The sequence below is a fragment of the Hyperolius riggenbachi genome, chromosome 10 (assembly GCF_040937935.1).
Source record: "Hyperolius riggenbachi isolate aHypRig1 chromosome 10, aHypRig1.pri, whole genome shotgun sequence".
NCBI lineage: Eukaryota > Metazoa > Chordata > Amphibia > Anura > Hyperoliidae > Hyperolius > Hyperolius riggenbachi.
The window spans coordinates 214,149,931-214,168,119 of NC_090655.1; the positions used below are offsets into that span (position 1 = coordinate 214,149,931).

Sequence of the window (18,189 nt, forward strand, 5' to 3'; positions counted from 1 at the left end):
TGGCGGCATGTTTAGAGCTGGCAATTGTATTTCTGGGTTGAATGATTTATAGTTTTTGTAATCCTCAGCATTGTACATTAAAACGAAATATAACCCTGCATTTCAACTTTGCTCTAAAACATTATTTACAGTATATTATGCAACCAGCATTTTTTTTTTACTAGACCAGCATTGGAAGGGTTACACAGGGCTTTAAAGTTCCTGGCGATTTCTGCAGACACATCCGAAGCTGAAATAGATACATTTTGTTTACATAAATGTATCTAAGTGTTGAATGTGACTCATCTCTCCGACTGAGAAGGAGCTTGGAGGACAGCCAAGTGTGTAACATTTATCAATAGATACATATAACTAAATAGAATGTAACAATCTGAACTTCTGCATATCTCTCCACGGAACTTTAAACCTCTGTGTTTAACCCTTCCAATGCTGGTCTAGTAAAAAAAAAATGCTTTTTGCATATAATATGCTGTAAATAATATTTTAGAGCAAAGTTGAAATGCAGGGTTATATTCCGCTTTAAGACACCCCTCCAGTTGCAGCCTGCAGTCACCCAGTGCACAACAATACAGTGTGGCCACCACCCAGGGTAAAAACCACAACACAGGCTTAGATTTCTTTGCAACAGGGGGTTATAACAATTTATTTAAAATATTGCACAAATGTAAAAACAACAACCTTATATTTGAGAGTCTATGCACACTGGACCCTACTTGCATACAATCGCATATAAGGTATCTGCACGACGAGTATTCACTTCAGTGCACCTTATTCATCAACCTTATAGGTAATTACTGGAGATGTAAATAGCCCATCTCTCCTTCCCAACCGGGTTTCGGCAGTAAGCCGTCATCAGGGGATCTAAAACTATATATCTATTTCCATGTGGATTGGATGAACCTCTGGCTGCGGAATTATTATTGTTGTCTAGCGCTCAAGTTTTACATTCTTCTGGGTTGAATGTTTTGCTACTGTCTTTCTGAAGTCAGTAGAAAGAACACCTGGATTCCCAAAATACTCGGGGAGGAGAATTGCGCATAGCTAAAAAGACTAGGCTGTGACATCACTGGGAGAGAAGGGCTACACGCCAATATACAGCAATATATAGCTATAGGAAGTGTTTCTGATGCTAAAAGTAGGAAAATTACGTAAAGAATATTCTGAATAATTTACTACGTTCAACTATGTCACTACAATGCTTCTTTTTTACATGGTACATGTATATAAATAAATCAATAAAATAAATAAATGTTTTTCATAATATGGAGAATCTAACAACGATTTTGGTGGTAGCTAAAAGTAACCAGGCCAGTAACCTAGTATTATGACTGGCATATCTCCCCATGGAAGAATTCAAGAGATAAAGGACACCAAGCAGGTGACTCCACCATCTTTTACAGACTCCTGATGTCACCATACAATCATTCATTTCTAAAACAATCCGTTTATAAAATGCCTCCATCAGCATGCATGCTTTTTCATGTGGTTGATTAGATTTCTTTTCTCTGAAAATAATTTCCCACACTCTGAACTGAAAAAAGGCAGGGATCGCTCGCCTGTGTGAATTTTATGATGTCTAAGGACAGATTCTTTCCAAGTGAAGCGTTTCCCACACTCTGAGCATAAAAATGGACGCTCGCCAGTGTGGCTTCTCTGGTGTCTAATGAGAAATCCTTTGCGGGTGAAGCTTTTCCCACACTCTGAACACGAAAACGGATGTTCACTAGTGTGAGATCTCAGGTGTAAAAGAAGTTGATATTTCTGAATAAATCCTTTCCCACACACTGAACATGGAAAAGTCCGCTCACCTGGGTGGCGTCTCTGGTGTACTAGGAGGTCTCCTCTCTGAATGAAACATTTCCCACACTCTGTACATGAGAACGGGTTCTCACCTGTGTGAATTCTCTGATGTATTACAAGAACACTTTTCTCAATAAAGCTTTCCCCACACTCTGAACATAAAAAAGGCCGCTCGCCTGTGTGGATTCTCTGATGTGTAAGCAACCTTCTTTTCTGACTGAAGCTCCTCCCACACTCTGAACACGAGAATGGACGTTCACCTGTGTGTATTCTTTGGTGTTTTAGAATGTCTACTTTCTGTGTGAAACCTTTCCAGCACTCTGAACATGAAAAAGGACGCTCACGTTTGTGAGCTCTTTGGTGTCTACGAAGGTTTGCTTTCAGAGTAAAACTTCTCCCACACTCTGAACAGGAAAGAAGCCGCTCACCTGTGTGACTTTGTTGGTGTTTCAGAAGGTGTCCTTTCACTGTGAAATATTCCCCACACTCTGAACATGAGAGCGACCTCTCACCAGTGTGTTGTCTCTGGTGGGTAAGAAAGTGGGCTTTCTGGGGGAAACATTTCCCACAGTCGGAGCATGAAAATGGACATGCCCCTGAGTGACTTCTCTGGTGTACATAAAGATGTCCTCTCTGTGTGTAACATTTCCCACACACAGAACATGAAAATGGCCGCTCCCCGGGATGCACCCTCCGATGTGTGACAAGAAGTGATTTTGTTCTAGAACATTTATCACATTCAGAACATGGGAACATGGGGTGCATAGTTACATGAAATGCTCAAGAACCCTGTACAATCAGAATATCCAGCAATACGCATGCAAATACATGCATAGTTGTAGTGTAGTTTGAGACATCCCCAATTATTATTATTATTGATTTATAAAGCGCCAATATATTCCGTGGCGCTGTACAAAGTAAGGAACAAACATGGGTACATAATAATACAGACAATGGTGTACACCAAAATACAAGATACATAATTAGTGACAAAATACAAAGAATGATACAAAAACAAATTATAGAATTGGTAATGACTAGAGATGTAGTGAACGGTTCGCCGGCGAACGGTTCCAGGCGAACTTTGGTGGTTCGCGTTCGCTTGGACCAGGCGAACTTTTGCGTAAGTTCGATTCGCCCCATAATGCACTATGAGGGTCAACTTTGACTCTCTGCATCACAGTCATCAGGCACATTGTAGCCATTCAGGCTACACTAAGCCCTGGAGCCCCATCCCCCTTATATAAGGCAGGCTTGCCGGCCATTACACTCACTCGTGTGCCTGCTAGAGACAGACTAGGGACAGCTGCTGCAGACTTGTTCTCCTAGGGAAAGATTAGTTAGGCTCTTGGCTTGCTCCTGGCTGATTGTTATTGCTAAAATAGCACCCCTCAACAGCTCTTTTGAGAGCTAATGTTCTCTTGATGTGTTTTTTTTTGTGCTGCTCACTGACATTATACAGCCCTATCTGTTGCAGCTGGACCTTGGTAATTGTTATTACTGTGCCAGCCAGGCCCTGTCTAACTATCTATACTGGGACACCTACCTATGCCTACCTAACTACTGGGGCACCTACTTACCTATACGGGGACACCTACCTACCTATCTATACTAGGGGACCTACCTATGCCTACCTACCTATACTGGGTCTCCTACCTATGCCTAGCTAACTACTGGGTCTCCTACCTATGTCTAGCTAACTACTGAGGCACCTACCTATGCCTACCTACCTATACTGGGACTCCTACCTATGCCTACCTACCTATACTGGGACTCCTACCTATGCCTAGCTAACTACTGGGACACCTACCTATGCCTACCTACCTATACTGGGACTCCTACCTATGCCTAGCTAACTACTGAGGCACCTACCTATGCCTACCGACCTATACTGGGACTAATACCTATGCCTACCTACCTATACTGGGACTCCTACCTATGCTTAGCTAACTACTGGGACACCTACCTATGCCTACCTACCTATACTGGGACTCCTACCTATGCCTAGCTAACTGCTGAGGCACCTACCTATGCCTACCTACCTATACTGGGACTCCTACCTATGTCTACCTACCTATACTGGGACTCCTACCTATGCCTACTTACATACAGGAAGATAATAAGGTCGTTGCTTCATTGTGGACAGACCAAATTTGATCAGCTGGACAGTCACTGTTGTTCTATCATTGAGCTACCACAGCCCGGCGACCATATGGGCTTGAAAACTGCCACGGCCTGCACTCTGGCCATGTTGCGCATCAGTCCAGCACGGCCGTCACTAAGCAAACAGCTGTTTGCGGTGCGTTACACAGTGAGTTTGGTGTGTCAGTGTGAAGCAGTACTCTAATTACACTCTCTGATTGATGTATACACATGCAAGATGTTTGAAAGCACTTTAGGCCTGCAATTTAGCATTCAATGTGATTTCTGCCCTTAAAACACTGCTTTGTGTCAAATCCAGATTTTTCCCCAGGTCTTTGGGCATGTATCCCACTCCGCCATGCCCCCCTCCAGGTGTTACACCCTTGAAACATCTTTTCCATCACTTTTGTGGCTAGCATAATTTTTTCTATTTTTCAAAGTTCGCATCCCCATTGAAGTCTATTGCGGTTCGCGGAACCGAACGACAGTGGCGTACCTAGGGCATTTGACACCCGGTGCTGGGTATTAAAAGACACCCCCCCCCCCCAAAAAAAATGGGCGTGGCTATAAATTGCGGCGCGCAAAGCGCGCTGTGGTGGAAAATGGGCATGGCCATGACCAGATGAGGGCAGAGCTAACTAATTTAAAGTGAACCCGGGATAGGAGTGATATGGAGGCTGTACCCCCAGGAGGGGGAAGCAGGGCTAGATGGAGGAGCTGTAGAGGCAGCGGTGGGGAGGGGGGACATATCCCCCCCTCCCTCACCTGGGACCCCTCCTTCTGCCTCTCTCTTCCCCCTCCAGAATAGCGGCCCCAGTATAGCTAGTATAGTTGCCCCCAAAATACCTAGTATAGTTGCCCTTAGTGTAGGTAATATAGTTGCCCCCAGTATAGCTGCCCCCAGTATAGCTAGTACAGTTGCCCCCAGGCCCAGTGTAGCTAGTTGCCCCCAATGAAGTTAGTATAGTTGTCCCAGTATAGCTAGTATGGTCGCCCCAGCCAGTATAGCTAGTGTAGTTGCCCCCAGACAGTATAGCTAGTATAGTTGCCCCCAGCCAGTACAGCTAGTATAGTTGCCCCCAGCCAGTACAGCTAGTATAGTTGCCCCCAGCCAGTATAACTAGTATAGTTGCCCCCCAGCCAGGATAGCTGCCCCCAGTATAGCTAGTATAGTTGCCCCAGCCAGTATAGCTAGTATAGTTTGGTTGCCCCCAGTATAGCTAGTATAGTTTAGTTGCCCCCAGTATAGCTGGTATAGTTTAGTTGCCCCCAGTATGGCTAGTATAGTTGCCCCCAGTAAGCTAGTATAGTTGCCCCCAGTATGGCTAGTATAGTTGCCCCCAGTATGGCTAGTATAGTTGCCCCCAGTATGGCTAGTATAGTTGCCCCCAGTATAGCTGGTATAGTTGCCCCCAGTATAGCTGGTATAGTTGCCCCCAGTATGGCTAGTATAGTTGCCCCCAGTAAGCTAGTATAGTTGCCCCCTGTGTAGGTGCCCCAGGAGGGGGAAGCAGGGCTAGATGGAGGGGCTGTGGAGGTAGTGGTGGGGAGATCCAAGTGTCATGACGTTACAGGTCTCCGCCTCCAATGCCGCCCACTGTGCTTCCGCTAATCAGGAAGCACAGTGTGCGGCATTGAAGACGGAGACCTGTAACGTCATCATGACGCTGCGCTCCACGCTTGGAACGCGGAAATCAAGTAAGTAATTGTCCATACGCCCAGGGGTGAGAGCCTGGGGTGCCTGGCACCTGGGTGCAAGATTTTCTCTGGCGCCTATGGGAGTGGTTAAATTAACCGCGCCCAACCACATAACCACACCCATGTCCTGCCTCATCACACCCACACCTTCCACCTCTTTACGCATGCATGCGATACTCCATTCCTACCCCTCTTCCATGGGCTTGCTCCTGGCTGGCTTTGGCTGCCTGCGAGTCTCTGGACTGATTCAGGCTGAGAGGCTCTGCGAGTGCGACACAGTCACACACTGCGTATTTATGGCTGCCTGCGGCCACCCTACTCTCGCTCGCTATCGTCGGCTCCTCCCCCCGCCAAGCCCAAGTGTGAGGTGGGCTGCCTGTATCTTTCCCGTTGCGCCACACAGCCTGCCAGTGTTGCCAACCTTTCACGTTATTTTTTACTGACAAATACCTAAAAATTTACGGACAAAAGATTATTTTTACTGACAACATTTCCCCACTAAATGCACATGAGAGACAGCGTTTCACCAGTAAATGCACGTAATGACAGACAGCCTTTCACCAGTAAATGCGCATAATAAGAGACCGCTTTTCACCAGTAAATGCACATAATAAGAGACCGCTTTTCACCAGTAAATGCACATAATAGGAGACCGCTTTTCACCAGTAAATGCACATAATAAGAGACCGCTTTTCACCAGTAAATGCACATAATAAGAGACCGCTTTTCACCAGTAAATGCACATAATAAGAAACCGCTTTTCACCAGTAAATGCACATAATAAGAGACCACTTTTCACCAGTAAATGCACATAATAAGAAACCGCTTTTCACCAGTAAATGCAGATAATAAGAAACCGTTTTTCACCAGTAAATGCGCATAATAAGAGACAGCTTTTCACCAGCAAATGCACATAATAAGAGACAGCTTTTCACCAGTAAATGCACATAATGACAGCCAGTGTCCCCAGTATATGTAGCCAGCCTGGACCCCCTTTAGGTAGTGAGTGACAGGGACCCCCTTTAGGTAGTGAGTGACAGGGAGCCCTTTAGGTAGTGAGTGACAGGGAGCCCTTTAGGTAGTGAGTGACAGGTGCCCCCAGGCTAGGTAGGTAGTGAGTGACAGGGACCCCCCAGTAAGTGACAGGTGCCCCCAGGCTAGCTAGGTAGTGAGTGACAGGGACCCCCCAGTGAGTGACAGGTGCCCCCAGGCTAGCTAGGTAGTGAGTGACAGGGACCCCCAGTGAGTGACAGGTGCCCCCAGGCTAGCTAGGTAGTGAGTGACAGGGACCCCCAGTGAGTGACAGGAGCCCCCAGGCTAGGTAGGTAGTGAGTGACAGGGACCCCCCAGTGAGTGACAGGTGCCCCCAGGCTAGCTAGGTAGAGAGTGACAGGGACCCCCAGTGAGTGACAGGTGCCCCCAGGCTAGCTAGGCAGTGAGTGACAGGTGCCCCCAGGCTAGGTAGGTAGTGAGTGGCAGGGACTCCCAGTGAGTGACAGGTGCCCCCAGGCTAGGTAGGTAGTGAGTGACAGGTGCCCCCAGTGAGTTACAGGTGCCCCCAGGCTAGGTAGGTAGTGAGTGACAGGGACCCCCAGTAAGTGACAGGTGCCCACAGGCTAGGTAGGTAGTGAGTGACAGGGACCCCCAGTGAGAGTGACAGGTGCCCCCAGGCTAGGTAGGTAGTGAGAGACAGGGACCCCCAGTAAGTGACAGGTGCCCCCAGGCTAGGTAGGTAGTGAGTGACAGGGACCCCCAGTGAGTGACAGGTGCCCCCAGGCTAGGTAGGTAGTGAGTGACAGGGACCCCCAGTGAGTGACAGGTGCCCCCAGGCTAGGTAGGTAGTGAGTGACAGGGACCCCCAGTAAGTGACAGGTGCCCCCAGGCTAGGTAGGTAGTGAGTGACAGGGACCCCCAGTGAGTGACAGGTGCCCCCAGGCTAGGTAGGTAGTGGGTGACAGGGACCCCCAGTAAGTGACAGGTGCCCCCAGGCTAGGTAGGTAGTGAGTGACAGGGACCCCCAGGCTAGGTAGGTAGTGAGTGACAGGGACCCCCAGTGAGTGACAGGTGCCCCCATGCTAGGTAGGTAGTGAGTGACAGGGACCCCCAGTGAGTGACAGGTGCCCCCAGGCTAGGTAGGTAGTGGGTGACAGGGACCCCCAGTAAGTGACAGGTGCCCCCAGGCTAGGTAGGTAGTGAGTGACAGGGACCCCCAGTGAGTGACAGGTGCCCCCAGGCTAGGTAGGTAGTGAGTGACAGGGACCCCCAGTGAGTGACAGGTGCCCCCAGGCTAGGTAAGTAGTGAGTGACAGGGACCCCCAGTGAGTGACAGGTGCCCCCAGGCTAGGTAGGTAGTGAGAGACAGGTGCCCCCAGTGAGTGACAGGTGCCCCCAGGCTAGGTAGGTAGTGGGTGACAGGTGCCCCCAGGCTAGGTAGGTAGTGAGTGACAGGTGCCCCCAGTGAGTGACAGGTGCCCCCAGGCTAGGTAGGTAGTGAGTGACAGGGACCCCCAGTGAGTGACAGGTGCCCCCAGGCTAGGTAGGTAGTGAGTGACAGGTGCCCCCAGTGAGTGACAGGTGCCCCCAGGCTAGGTAGGTAGTGGGTGACAGGGACCCCCAGTGAGTGACAGGTGCCCCCAGGCTAGGTAGGTAGTGAGTGACAGGTGCCCCCAGTGAGTGACAGGTGCCCCCAGGCTAGGTAGGTAGTGAGTGACAGGGACCCCCAGTGAGTGACAGGTGCCCCCAGGCTAGGTAGGTAGTGAGTGACAGGGACCCCAGTGAGTGACAGGTGCCCCCAGGCTAGGTAGAGGGTGAGTGACAGGGACCCCTCACCTTCCAGCAGCAGCAGACCTCTCTATCAGCGGACGACCCGACCTTAGAGCGGGCGGCGGGCGCACCGCTATGCGGAAGTGATGTCACTTCCGCATGAGCGGTGTCCGCTAGGTCCTAGCGCCGGCGCCCGTCTATCTGGTCGCCCGCTGATGAGGTCTGATGCTGCAGGCGGCCAGGGGGAGAGAGCGGTGACCGAGGGGGAGGCAGAGGGCACCGGTGAAGACCAGACTGGGGGCAAGCACAGCCCGGCGCCTGGGTGCAATGCACCCACACCACAGCACTCGCCCAGGCGCGGCCCTGCCTCCGGCCGCCCCGCACTTATCGCCGCTTTCCTGGAGGGGGAGAGAGAGGCAGAAGGAGGGGTCCCAGGTGAGGGAGGGGGGGGATATTTCCCCCCTCCCCACCGCTGCCTCCACAGCCTCTCCTTCTAGCCCTGCTTCCCCCTCCGATTGTGCTGCTGTGGGGGGTCGTGGCGACACCCCCCTGGGTGTCTGACACCCGGTGCGCCCCGCCCCCCTGCGCTCTATTGTAGGGACGCCACTGCCGAACGAACCTAAAATCAGAGGTTTGCGACATCACTAGTAATGACAGTGATAAAATTAACATGATGAATAAAATGCAGGAGCTGCTGCAGACCTCTCTGAGGTATGTTTTTCTTCTTGTTTTTAGGGTCTGACTCTAAAAGTTTGTGAAAAAATGTTATGGCTTTAAACCTTAAATCTGGAAATAATCATAATGCCAGAGAGGTTAAGCTTGCAATCAAGAGGGTAGTGCAGAAGGAGACAAAGGAGTAAGTGGATGAGGCAGTGAGCCTCCAATGCTAGCTATAACAAATTATAAGCTTGTCTGAAAAGGTTGTTTTGAGAGAACAGTCCCAGATTTCCACTATTGGAGCATGACGGACAAGTGTGAACCCCAGTATTACCACAAGTGTGCACCTCAGTATTACCACAAGTGTGCACCCCAGTATTACCACAAGTGTGCACCTCAGTATTACCACAAGTGTGCACCCCAGTATTACCACAAGTATGCACCCCAGTATTACCACAAGTGTGCCCCCCAGTATTACCACAAATGTGCACCCCAGTATTACCACAAGTGTGCACCTCAGTATTACCACAAGTGTGCACCCCAGTATTACCACAAGTGTGCACCTCAGTATTACCACAAGTGTGCACCCCAGTATTACCACAAGTGTGCACCTCAGTATTACCACAAGTGTGCACCCCAGTATTACCACAAGTGTGCACCCCAGTATTACCACAAGTGTGCACCCCAGTATTACCACAAGTATGCACCCCAGTATTACCACAAGTATGCACCCCAGTATTACCACAAGTATGCACCCCAGTATTACCACAAGTATGCACCCCAGTATTACCACAAGTGTGCACCCCAGTATTACCACAAGTGTGCACCTCAGTATTACCACAAATGTGCACCCCAGTATTACCACAAATGTGCACCCCAGTATTACCACAAATGTGCACCCCAGTATTAACACAAGTGTGCACCCCAGTATTACCACAAGTGTGCACCCCAGTATTACCACAAGTGTGCACCTCAGTATTACCACAAGTGTGCCCCCCAGTATTACCACAAGTGTGCACCTCAGTATTACCACAAGTGTGCCCCCCAGTATTACCACAAGTGTGCACCCCAGTATTACCACAAGTGTGCCCCCCAGTATTACCACAAGTGTGCCCCCCAGTATTACCACAAGTGTGCACCCCAGTATTACCACAAGTGTGCACCCCAGTATTACCGACATTTGATTAATCTACCCCATTATGAGATAGAGAATCTTTCAGCTTGCCATAGGCAACATCACTGCCTGATGCCAGCATTGTAAATTCACCGGTCACTATAACTTCACCCTGCTCTTTAGACTGAGCAAGGAGGACTTGGGAATCATTTCTGTATTGAGTGTTTATTACTGACCTGTGCTGATCTGTGAAGGAATTGCCTCCTCTTTACACAACTCTTCATTTCTCGCAGACATTTCTTCTTCCTCTTTAACCTCTACTTTAACAATGACAATATTTTCACCCTAAAAAAAGACCACAAAAAGAAGAGTGTATAAGCACCACACAGCTTTTCCATGGATCATACAACATGGTTTGCAGCCTTTTGAACAGTTGAAACTATGAGAATGTTAATCCAAAAACCATTGTGGTTTTACTTCAGTGCTCAGAAGAAAACGGAAAACAACAGCAGATGAAACAGACAATAGCGCTTTAACAATGCTGATCTTGTATGAAGATAGCTGAGGGAGGATACACCGGAGGGTTGGCACCACACTGAAGTGAGAAGAATAGCTTATTATGATGACTCGAGCAACTTGATAAAGAGGGCAACTTTAAAAAAGTGTGCTGTCACTTTCACCTGTCTGACTTATACTAAGATGATTTAATAAACCAAAAAAGAGCTATTCTTACTTCAGTGTGTTGTCGACCTTCTGTGCATCGTGGACTGGGACCCCATATGGTACTGTGGTGAGGGTCAGGGCAAACATGCTTTTACTGTTGATTCATTTGCCTCCATTTATTGTGAAGATACTGTAAGATTTCCAGAAGAAGAACAAACACAACAAGGCCATACTGTGTAGTCTATTCCAAAAAGGAGAAATAAATGACATAACAAAGGAGGGTACTCACAAACCCAAGTTGCAACAATTGCAACGCTTAAAAGAAATCCCTCCAATCGCTAGCAGGGTGTATACACTTTAGGATGGATTCGGTCTCTCTCCGGAAATAAGGGATTTTTGTAGGAACAGTTGTAAAAACGAAAATGTCCAACATAAAAACAGCCCCTGAAGGGACTGAAGTAACTAATCACTGGGAAGGTGGCCCCCAAAATATATAAAATAGCTAAAAAAAAATCTAAAGGTAATATGACTTACCTCAAGAAGGAAATTGTGGCAAGTATGAACAAAAATAATATTTTTCAATAAACTAAAAAAAGTTTTTTTTAACACTTAACACAGTCAGTAAGTGAGCTTACCTTTTAAAGCAATTTTGAAGCATGCTTTAAAAAGTTAAATATCTATTTAAAGTGAAGGCTCTGGTCCTCTCTCCGTTACCTCATTCCATCGATGTCCTCCTTTCAAATGATATACATTCAAGACTCCTTTGGGACGCAAGTGCTTATAAAGACCGGCGCATCCATACTGCACATGCGAGAGGCTGGACTCACACGTGTGCAGTACAGATCTGTTCATCTTCAGAAGTACTTGAAGACACGAGTACTCCTGAAGCCTGACTGCTGGTCAAATAAGATCACTGAGGGGACAGCGGAGGAAAGAGGGGACAGAGAGAGGGCTCTATAGGGTCCAGAGCCTTCCTTCTAAATAGGTGACATTCTAACTTTTTTTACAGGGCACATTGGTTGGACTTCAGGTGTGGCTAGCTTCCAACAACAGCAATGGATAATTTGCATATATTCAGCAGTGGTGCTCTGGGAGACATCTCGAGCTCACTCCAACCTGAATTATCGCAAATACTTTCTGTTTTAAGAAAGCAAACTTTTGTTTTCCATGGAATTTTAGTAAGGGAGCTTTTAGGTCCATTGTCATCCCTTACACACTCTCAGGAGTTCTGGTTTACCATGATAGGTACTCTTTACCTTTGGTTGGACTTTAAACATTTTTTAGCTACTTTATACTTTTTGAGGTGCCTCCTTCCCAGTGATTATACCATAAAGACTAACTGTGGCATTTATAATAATCTCTCTTATAACCATGTATAATAAACCTCTCTACAACAATAATGTGGGACACAACATAGTAACTGTGGTCTGTGGTAAATTTCTCATTTTAATTTACCTGATTATGGTGGGGGATGGTTAGATCTTCCTGTGAACATTCCTGGGAATAGAGGACCTGTACATCTCTCTGGTGGGTTTCTGTAACTGGATCCATCTGTAGGAATTGCACACAGTGACTGAGAGGGGAGGAGAGGGGATTGTTGTGGAGAATGAAGTAGAAGAACCTGGGAATATTTCCTGCGTTTGGTGTTTATTACTGACCTGTGGTGATTTGTGAAGGAACCTCCTCATCCTTACACGGCTCATCACCCCTCATGTACGTATCTTCTCCTTCCTCTTCAATCTTTGCTTTAACAGTAATCACATCTTCACTCTAAAATAAGACCACAGATAGAAGAATAGAAACTATAGTTTCCCCACAGCTTCCCTACAGACCATGCAACATATTTATATCATTTAATTAGAATGATGCAATACTCCAATTGAGAACGTTGTGCACATTAAATGCAGAGGTGTTGTCTGCCGCTCACAGGCCCAGTTCATATAGTGCATGAAAAAATGTGTATGTTGCATTATTCCAGTCAATAAATTAGTATACTGTATAGAAAATTGAAGAGTTGGAGTTGATACCATAACTGAGAAGTCGAAAGGATTTATGTACTGAATCCACAGTCCTGGGAGGGAGTGACCACCCTCACTTGCACTACCTGATAATGAGGAGGGACAGGGTGATCTTCCGGTGCACAAGTCTGGGAATAAAGAGGACCTGTAGATCCCTCTAGAGAGTGCTACTATATCCATCTGTAGGAAATATACACACTTAACCACTTGAGGACCACAGTGGTAAACCCCCCTAAAGACCAGGCTATTTTTTACTTAATTGGCCACTGCAGCTTTAAGGCCAAGCTGCAGGGCTGCACAACACAGCACACGAGTGATCCCCCTCCCCTTTTCTCCCCACCAACAGAGCTCTCTGTTGGTGGGGCTTGATCGCCCCCCTTGTGTTTATTTATTTTTTTAAATAAATATTTATGTTGTTGTTTTTGTAATATTTTTACAATTTTTTTTCTTAATCCCCTCCTTCCCCCAGCCGGCCAATCATAGCGATCGGCTGTCATAGGCTTCTGCCTATGAGAGCCGATCGCTCTCTTGTCCCCCAGGGGGACAGCCGTGTCACATGGCTGTCCCCAGTACAGCGCTTATGCTGATCGCAGCGCTGTACATATAAATAGAAGGCGATCACGCCGTCTAACAGTCTTCCGAGCGGCAATAGCCGCTCGGATACTGAAGACGGAGTGGAGCTCCGCCCCCCGAGAAGGAGATGTGCGCGCAATCTCCTTCAGTAGCCGGCTCCAGGACCTGACACCAATTGGCGTTAGGCGTCCTGAGGCTGCCGCCACGGCCACGGCCACTGGAGTGGAGCGGTCTTAGAGTAGTTAATAAATGGTGGACCCTCTGTCCTGCTCTCTTCTATACAAGAAATGAAAGTCTCCTCTTACCTAGTGGTGGATGATTCTCCATAATGATGTCTTCACAGAGATCTTAGTATCCTTCTACATACTGCCGCTATGCCATGAAGAGATAGGCGGTGACAACCTGAAACCTATTGAAAGATGGACACACACACAATGGTACAGTCAGCATAATAACACATCCCTTGTCGTTACTGGATCAGTTTTCTCTGCAGGCTCTTTTAGGCGGGTGCTCCACCCAGCATATTTAGGGGAGCACCCGGCTGTCATTGGCTCACCTCCGCATCCTCCTCCTATGCTGTAACCATTCCCTTGGTTGCACTCCCCCCAGCTACTTTTTCATGCCACCCAGCTGGAAAAATACCAGGAAGTTCTGGATACGCTGATAAACAGATAGACAAGGAGAGCTGACCAGTCTACTTAAAGAGACTCTGAAGCGAGAATAAATCTGAGAATAAATCTCGCTTCAGAGCTCATAGTTAGCAGGGGCATGTGTGCCCCTGCTAAAACGCCGCTATCCCGCGGCTTAATGGAGGTCCCTTCACCCCCAAACCCGCCCCGCAAAAGTTGGTCACAAATTTGGTCGTAAAAATCTCTTCCTGGAGGCAGGGCTAACGGCTGCAGCCCTGCCTCTCAGCGCCGTCTATCAGACGCGCATCGCCGCCTCTCCGCCGCCCCTCTCAGTGAAGGAAGACTGAGAGGGGCGGGGGAGAGGCGGAGATACGCGCTGACAGACACGCGTGGGGCAGGGCTGCGGCGGTTAGCCCTGCCCCAACCAGGAAGCGCTCCCCCGCTGCACTGAGGGGATTTGGGGGTGAAGGGACCCCCGTTAAGCCGTGGGATAGCGGCGTTTTAGCAGGGGCACACATGCCCCTGCTATCTATGAGGTCTGAAGCGAGATTTATTCTCGCTTCAGACTCTCTTTAGGAGAGTTGACCAATGCAACAAGTCAATTGACTATATACTGTTAGGGCTGGTGCACACCTAGCGGCTTTTTCAGCGTTTCTGCAGCCGCTGCGGATACGCTTGGTCAATGTATCTCAATGGGGTGGTTCACACCAGAGCGGGAGGCGTTTTGCAGAAATGCATACTCCCGGGGTGAGGCATTTTTTGGATTGCGGATGCGTTTCTGCCTCAATGTTAAGTATAGGAAAAACGCAAACTGCTCTGAAAAACGGCTGTTCAGAGCGGTTTTGCCGGCGTTTTTGTTACAGAAGCTGTTCAGTAACAGCTTTACTGTAACAATATATGAAGTCTACTACACCAAAACCGCTACACAAAACGCTAGCTGAAACGCTACAGAAAAATAAGAAAAAGCGTTTCAAAATCAGCTAGCGGGTTTTGGTGCGCACCAGGCTTTATATACTGGGTAACACATACAGTACAGCACCAGTATCTGTTCATACACAGCACCAGTACATGATTTTTTTATTTAAATTTTTATTTGATGTGCGTTGGAAGATGGGTAGTCTTATACGGCGAGTATATCCCAAACTCTATATTTTAACTGGAAAAGTTGGGGGGGGGTCTTATACGCCCTGTCGTCCTACGCCGGAATATACGGTATATTAAAAATTTATTTCTGTGGGAGCCATACAAAATGTTTCAAACTGGGATAGTGCACATGCGCAGCAGAGGGCTTACGTCCCTGTTGCCATGGTGTTGTGTACACAGGTGATCCACTGGACAGCGGAATTGTCAGACACGTCTTCAGCTTCTCTTGAGTTTCAGCAACATCCGAGAGCCAGATAGGAGAAATACAGACTAACAGCTTGCACAATTAGCTAGCTGACTTGGGGATTGATTCACATTGTAGGATGAGATTCCCACACTTTTGGCCCAATTAAGCATAAGTGCGAGGATCTCGTTCTACAAAGTCACTGGACCTGACAGGGTCCAGAGTGGGACAATTGCAGCATTTGTTCTTTTTGAGGGAGAGCAAGTAAGTTAGTAGTGCTACTACATGCTACAGCAGTAGCGTGCCTACTTTGAAAATTTGACTTGCACTGCCACACTAAGCTGCGCTGCTTGAGCAATGTAGCTTAGTGAATCAACCTCTACTGATTTGTCTGTGAGCCAGATGTAGCCATCAAAAGAGCCACATCTGGCTCCCGAGCCATAGGTTTCCTAACCCTGCTCCAGAGCAACAACCCCACAACAGGATGCTACCATCACCATGCTTTACTGTATGCATGGTGTGCTCTACTGGCTTTCCGCTCAATAGACCACTTGGTGTTGAGGCCAAACCGTTTGAATTTGATCTTATCTAATACACTACAGAATCAGACATTGAGTAGGATGGTCCAGAGCAGGACTCTCCGCAAACATATGACTGGTATAAAGTCAAATGACCGTCTTAAAGCCAAGGCTTCCTATTTATGTGTCCCATCTGAATTGATATTTGGTGACTTATGTCAACAGTATTTGTTTTTATGAATTTGTTTCTGAAGAAGTGGTCAGCAGACCATAAAACACACTTAATGTCACGATTGTGGAACTTTCCCCGTGATCAGCGCACAACGCGTGCGCTGACACGGCGGAGATCCTCCACAAGCGTATAATTTGCAGGAACCCAGCAAAAGGTGCTACGCACCTGTAGAGGGAAACTCCTGTCGGCAGATGGCGCTGGGGAGTGCAGAGGAACCAATCCTCTGTACCTCCACAAGTGCCAGACAGGAATTGTACGAAACGCAGAACGCAATCGCAAGAGAGGCAATTGCGAATGAGATTGAGCAAAAGGGATAGGTTGTATGTGTGTGCGCCAATCCAGTCGCCACTCCGCGACCGCGCACACACACAACAGCAGATACGAAATAGGAACGCGATCGCGAGAGGTGCGATCGCGAGACGTGACACAAGGCAGAACAGAATAGAATACGAGGGTAGCAAAGGCACAGCAAATACAATAAGGAGATATGGAAAATAACAACGCTAGCTAACCGCGAACACCGCACTCATTCGCAACAGTGCACGCGGTTTTGCGCGATCTCCACGTGATAAGCACAATAGAGACAAGCACGCCTAACTAACCATAAACAGACAAACATGAAACAGGGGATGCGAGCGCTTGCTTAACGGTTACCTCACCGAGCCTGTAGCTAGCGCAGCGGACAAGACAGACACACGAAAAACAAGAACTAGGCAGGAAGGATCCACCGCTCTTCCGCCAGAGCAAGTGTGATCCAAGCAGGAACACAGATCAGAAAGATCCACAGCCGCTAACGCTAGCGGCTAGTGCGATCTCAGCAAGACAGAACGATTCGCTATCAACCGCCGCTGGTGACAGCGCAATCACGACCGACAAGACAGAACAGAAGGATCCCCAGCGCTAGCACAAAGTAGCTAGCGCGATCCCAGAAGACAGAACAGAAGAGATAGCTGGTACCAACCGCTGCACCAGCTATACTCCAAGAACATAGATCAGAACCATTTCCTGTCAACCACCATAGGGACAGGACAATGGCAAACAGGCAAGACAAGACAAGACAGAACAGGCAATACAGATAATACAACCTGACTGGGCTAGAAGGGGAGCCTAAAGCAACCCCCAGGAATTAACTATACTAGATAGCAATGGCTGACACTCCAGCAGTGTTCATCAGGAACTAAGCATGGAAGGGAAATGTCCAGCGAAGCATTCTGGGAAACATAAAGCTCTTATAGTGCCAGTCATCAAAGAAGGCAGGTAGGGGATTTGCATAACGAATGTATGCAAATTCCCCAGCAAGAGAACAGAACAGAAACTTGCAATGGAAAGACAGGTCTCTGTTCCAGAGACCTGCAGCCCACAGACTAGAGGAATGGACAAACAGCTGTCTGCCTGTGCAGCCAGCTGAGCGGATCATCACAGTACCCCCCCTTCTAGGGATGGATGCCAGACATCCCTCAAGACTGGTAACATCACAAAACTCTAACTGAAGACTCATGAAGGTCAGGACAGCCCGACAAGGCCCAATTCCAGAGTCAGTCCATCCGAAACCGACCTCATCAGAAGCAGAAGCCACCGAAACATGCCCATCAGCACTGCAAGTCTCAGCGCAACATCCATCAGGACTGTGGACACCAGAGAAGAAGCCATGGACACCCTCCAGACAATACCCACCACCTTCCAAGGAGCGTCCAAGAATACCAAACCTGCCGCAATACCTGTTCGAAGTGTCCCTTACAACACCAAAGCCATTGCTGATCGCATTCAGGGCACCAAGCAAAACTTTTCCCGGAATCTCCCAGAATGCCTTGAAGCTCCGCAGAGATCCCAAGAAGCCAGAACGCTCACCAGGCTCACATGGAGAACCACCAAGAACCCCTATGGAACCTATGATCATTCCAGACTCAAAATTAGCAGGACACCCATCAAGATCAGGACTTTCAGGGACCACTTCTGGGCATGCAAGCAGGCAGGCTATATCAGAACATGTCTCCACAGAGGAAGCATCTGAGTACGCTGGTAACCGAGGCACACTTGGGCTTTCTGGGTCACAGA

The 18,189-nt window shown here is 48.1% G+C and overlaps 2 protein-coding genes across 2 annotated transcripts in view; both read right to left on the bottom strand.

Annotated features, from left to right (window-relative positions):
• Nucleotides 1-12,984, bottom strand: part of LOC137534445 (oocyte zinc finger protein XlCOF22-like) — a 34,074-nt gene extending 21,090 nt beyond the window's left edge. Inside the window, exons 1-4 of the mRNA XM_068255936.1 lie at nt 12,942-12,984; nt 12,496-12,607; nt 12,293-12,388; nt 10,411-10,519 (exon numbers count right to left, since the gene is read on the bottom strand). The gene's annotated coding sequence lies outside the window, so the exon portion shown is untranslated. The remainder of the gene's footprint in view (nt 1-10,410; nt 10,520-12,292; nt 12,389-12,495; nt 12,608-12,941) is intronic.
• Nucleotides 1,462-2,565, bottom strand: LOC137536796 (zinc finger protein 84-like). The gene has a single exon (XM_068258997.1). The coding sequence runs from the start codon at nt 2,563-2,565 to the stop codon at nt 1,462-1,464; it is 1,104 nt and encodes a 367-aa protein (XP_068115098.1).
• Nucleotides 12,985-18,189: the final 5,205 nt, after the last annotated feature.

Bases quoted from the DNA above. Each gene is read 5' to 3' on its own strand.
- LOC137536796 (XM_068258997.1), bottom strand. From the start codon at position 2,565: ATGCACCCCATGTTCCCATGTTCTGAATGTGATAAATGTTCTAGAACA.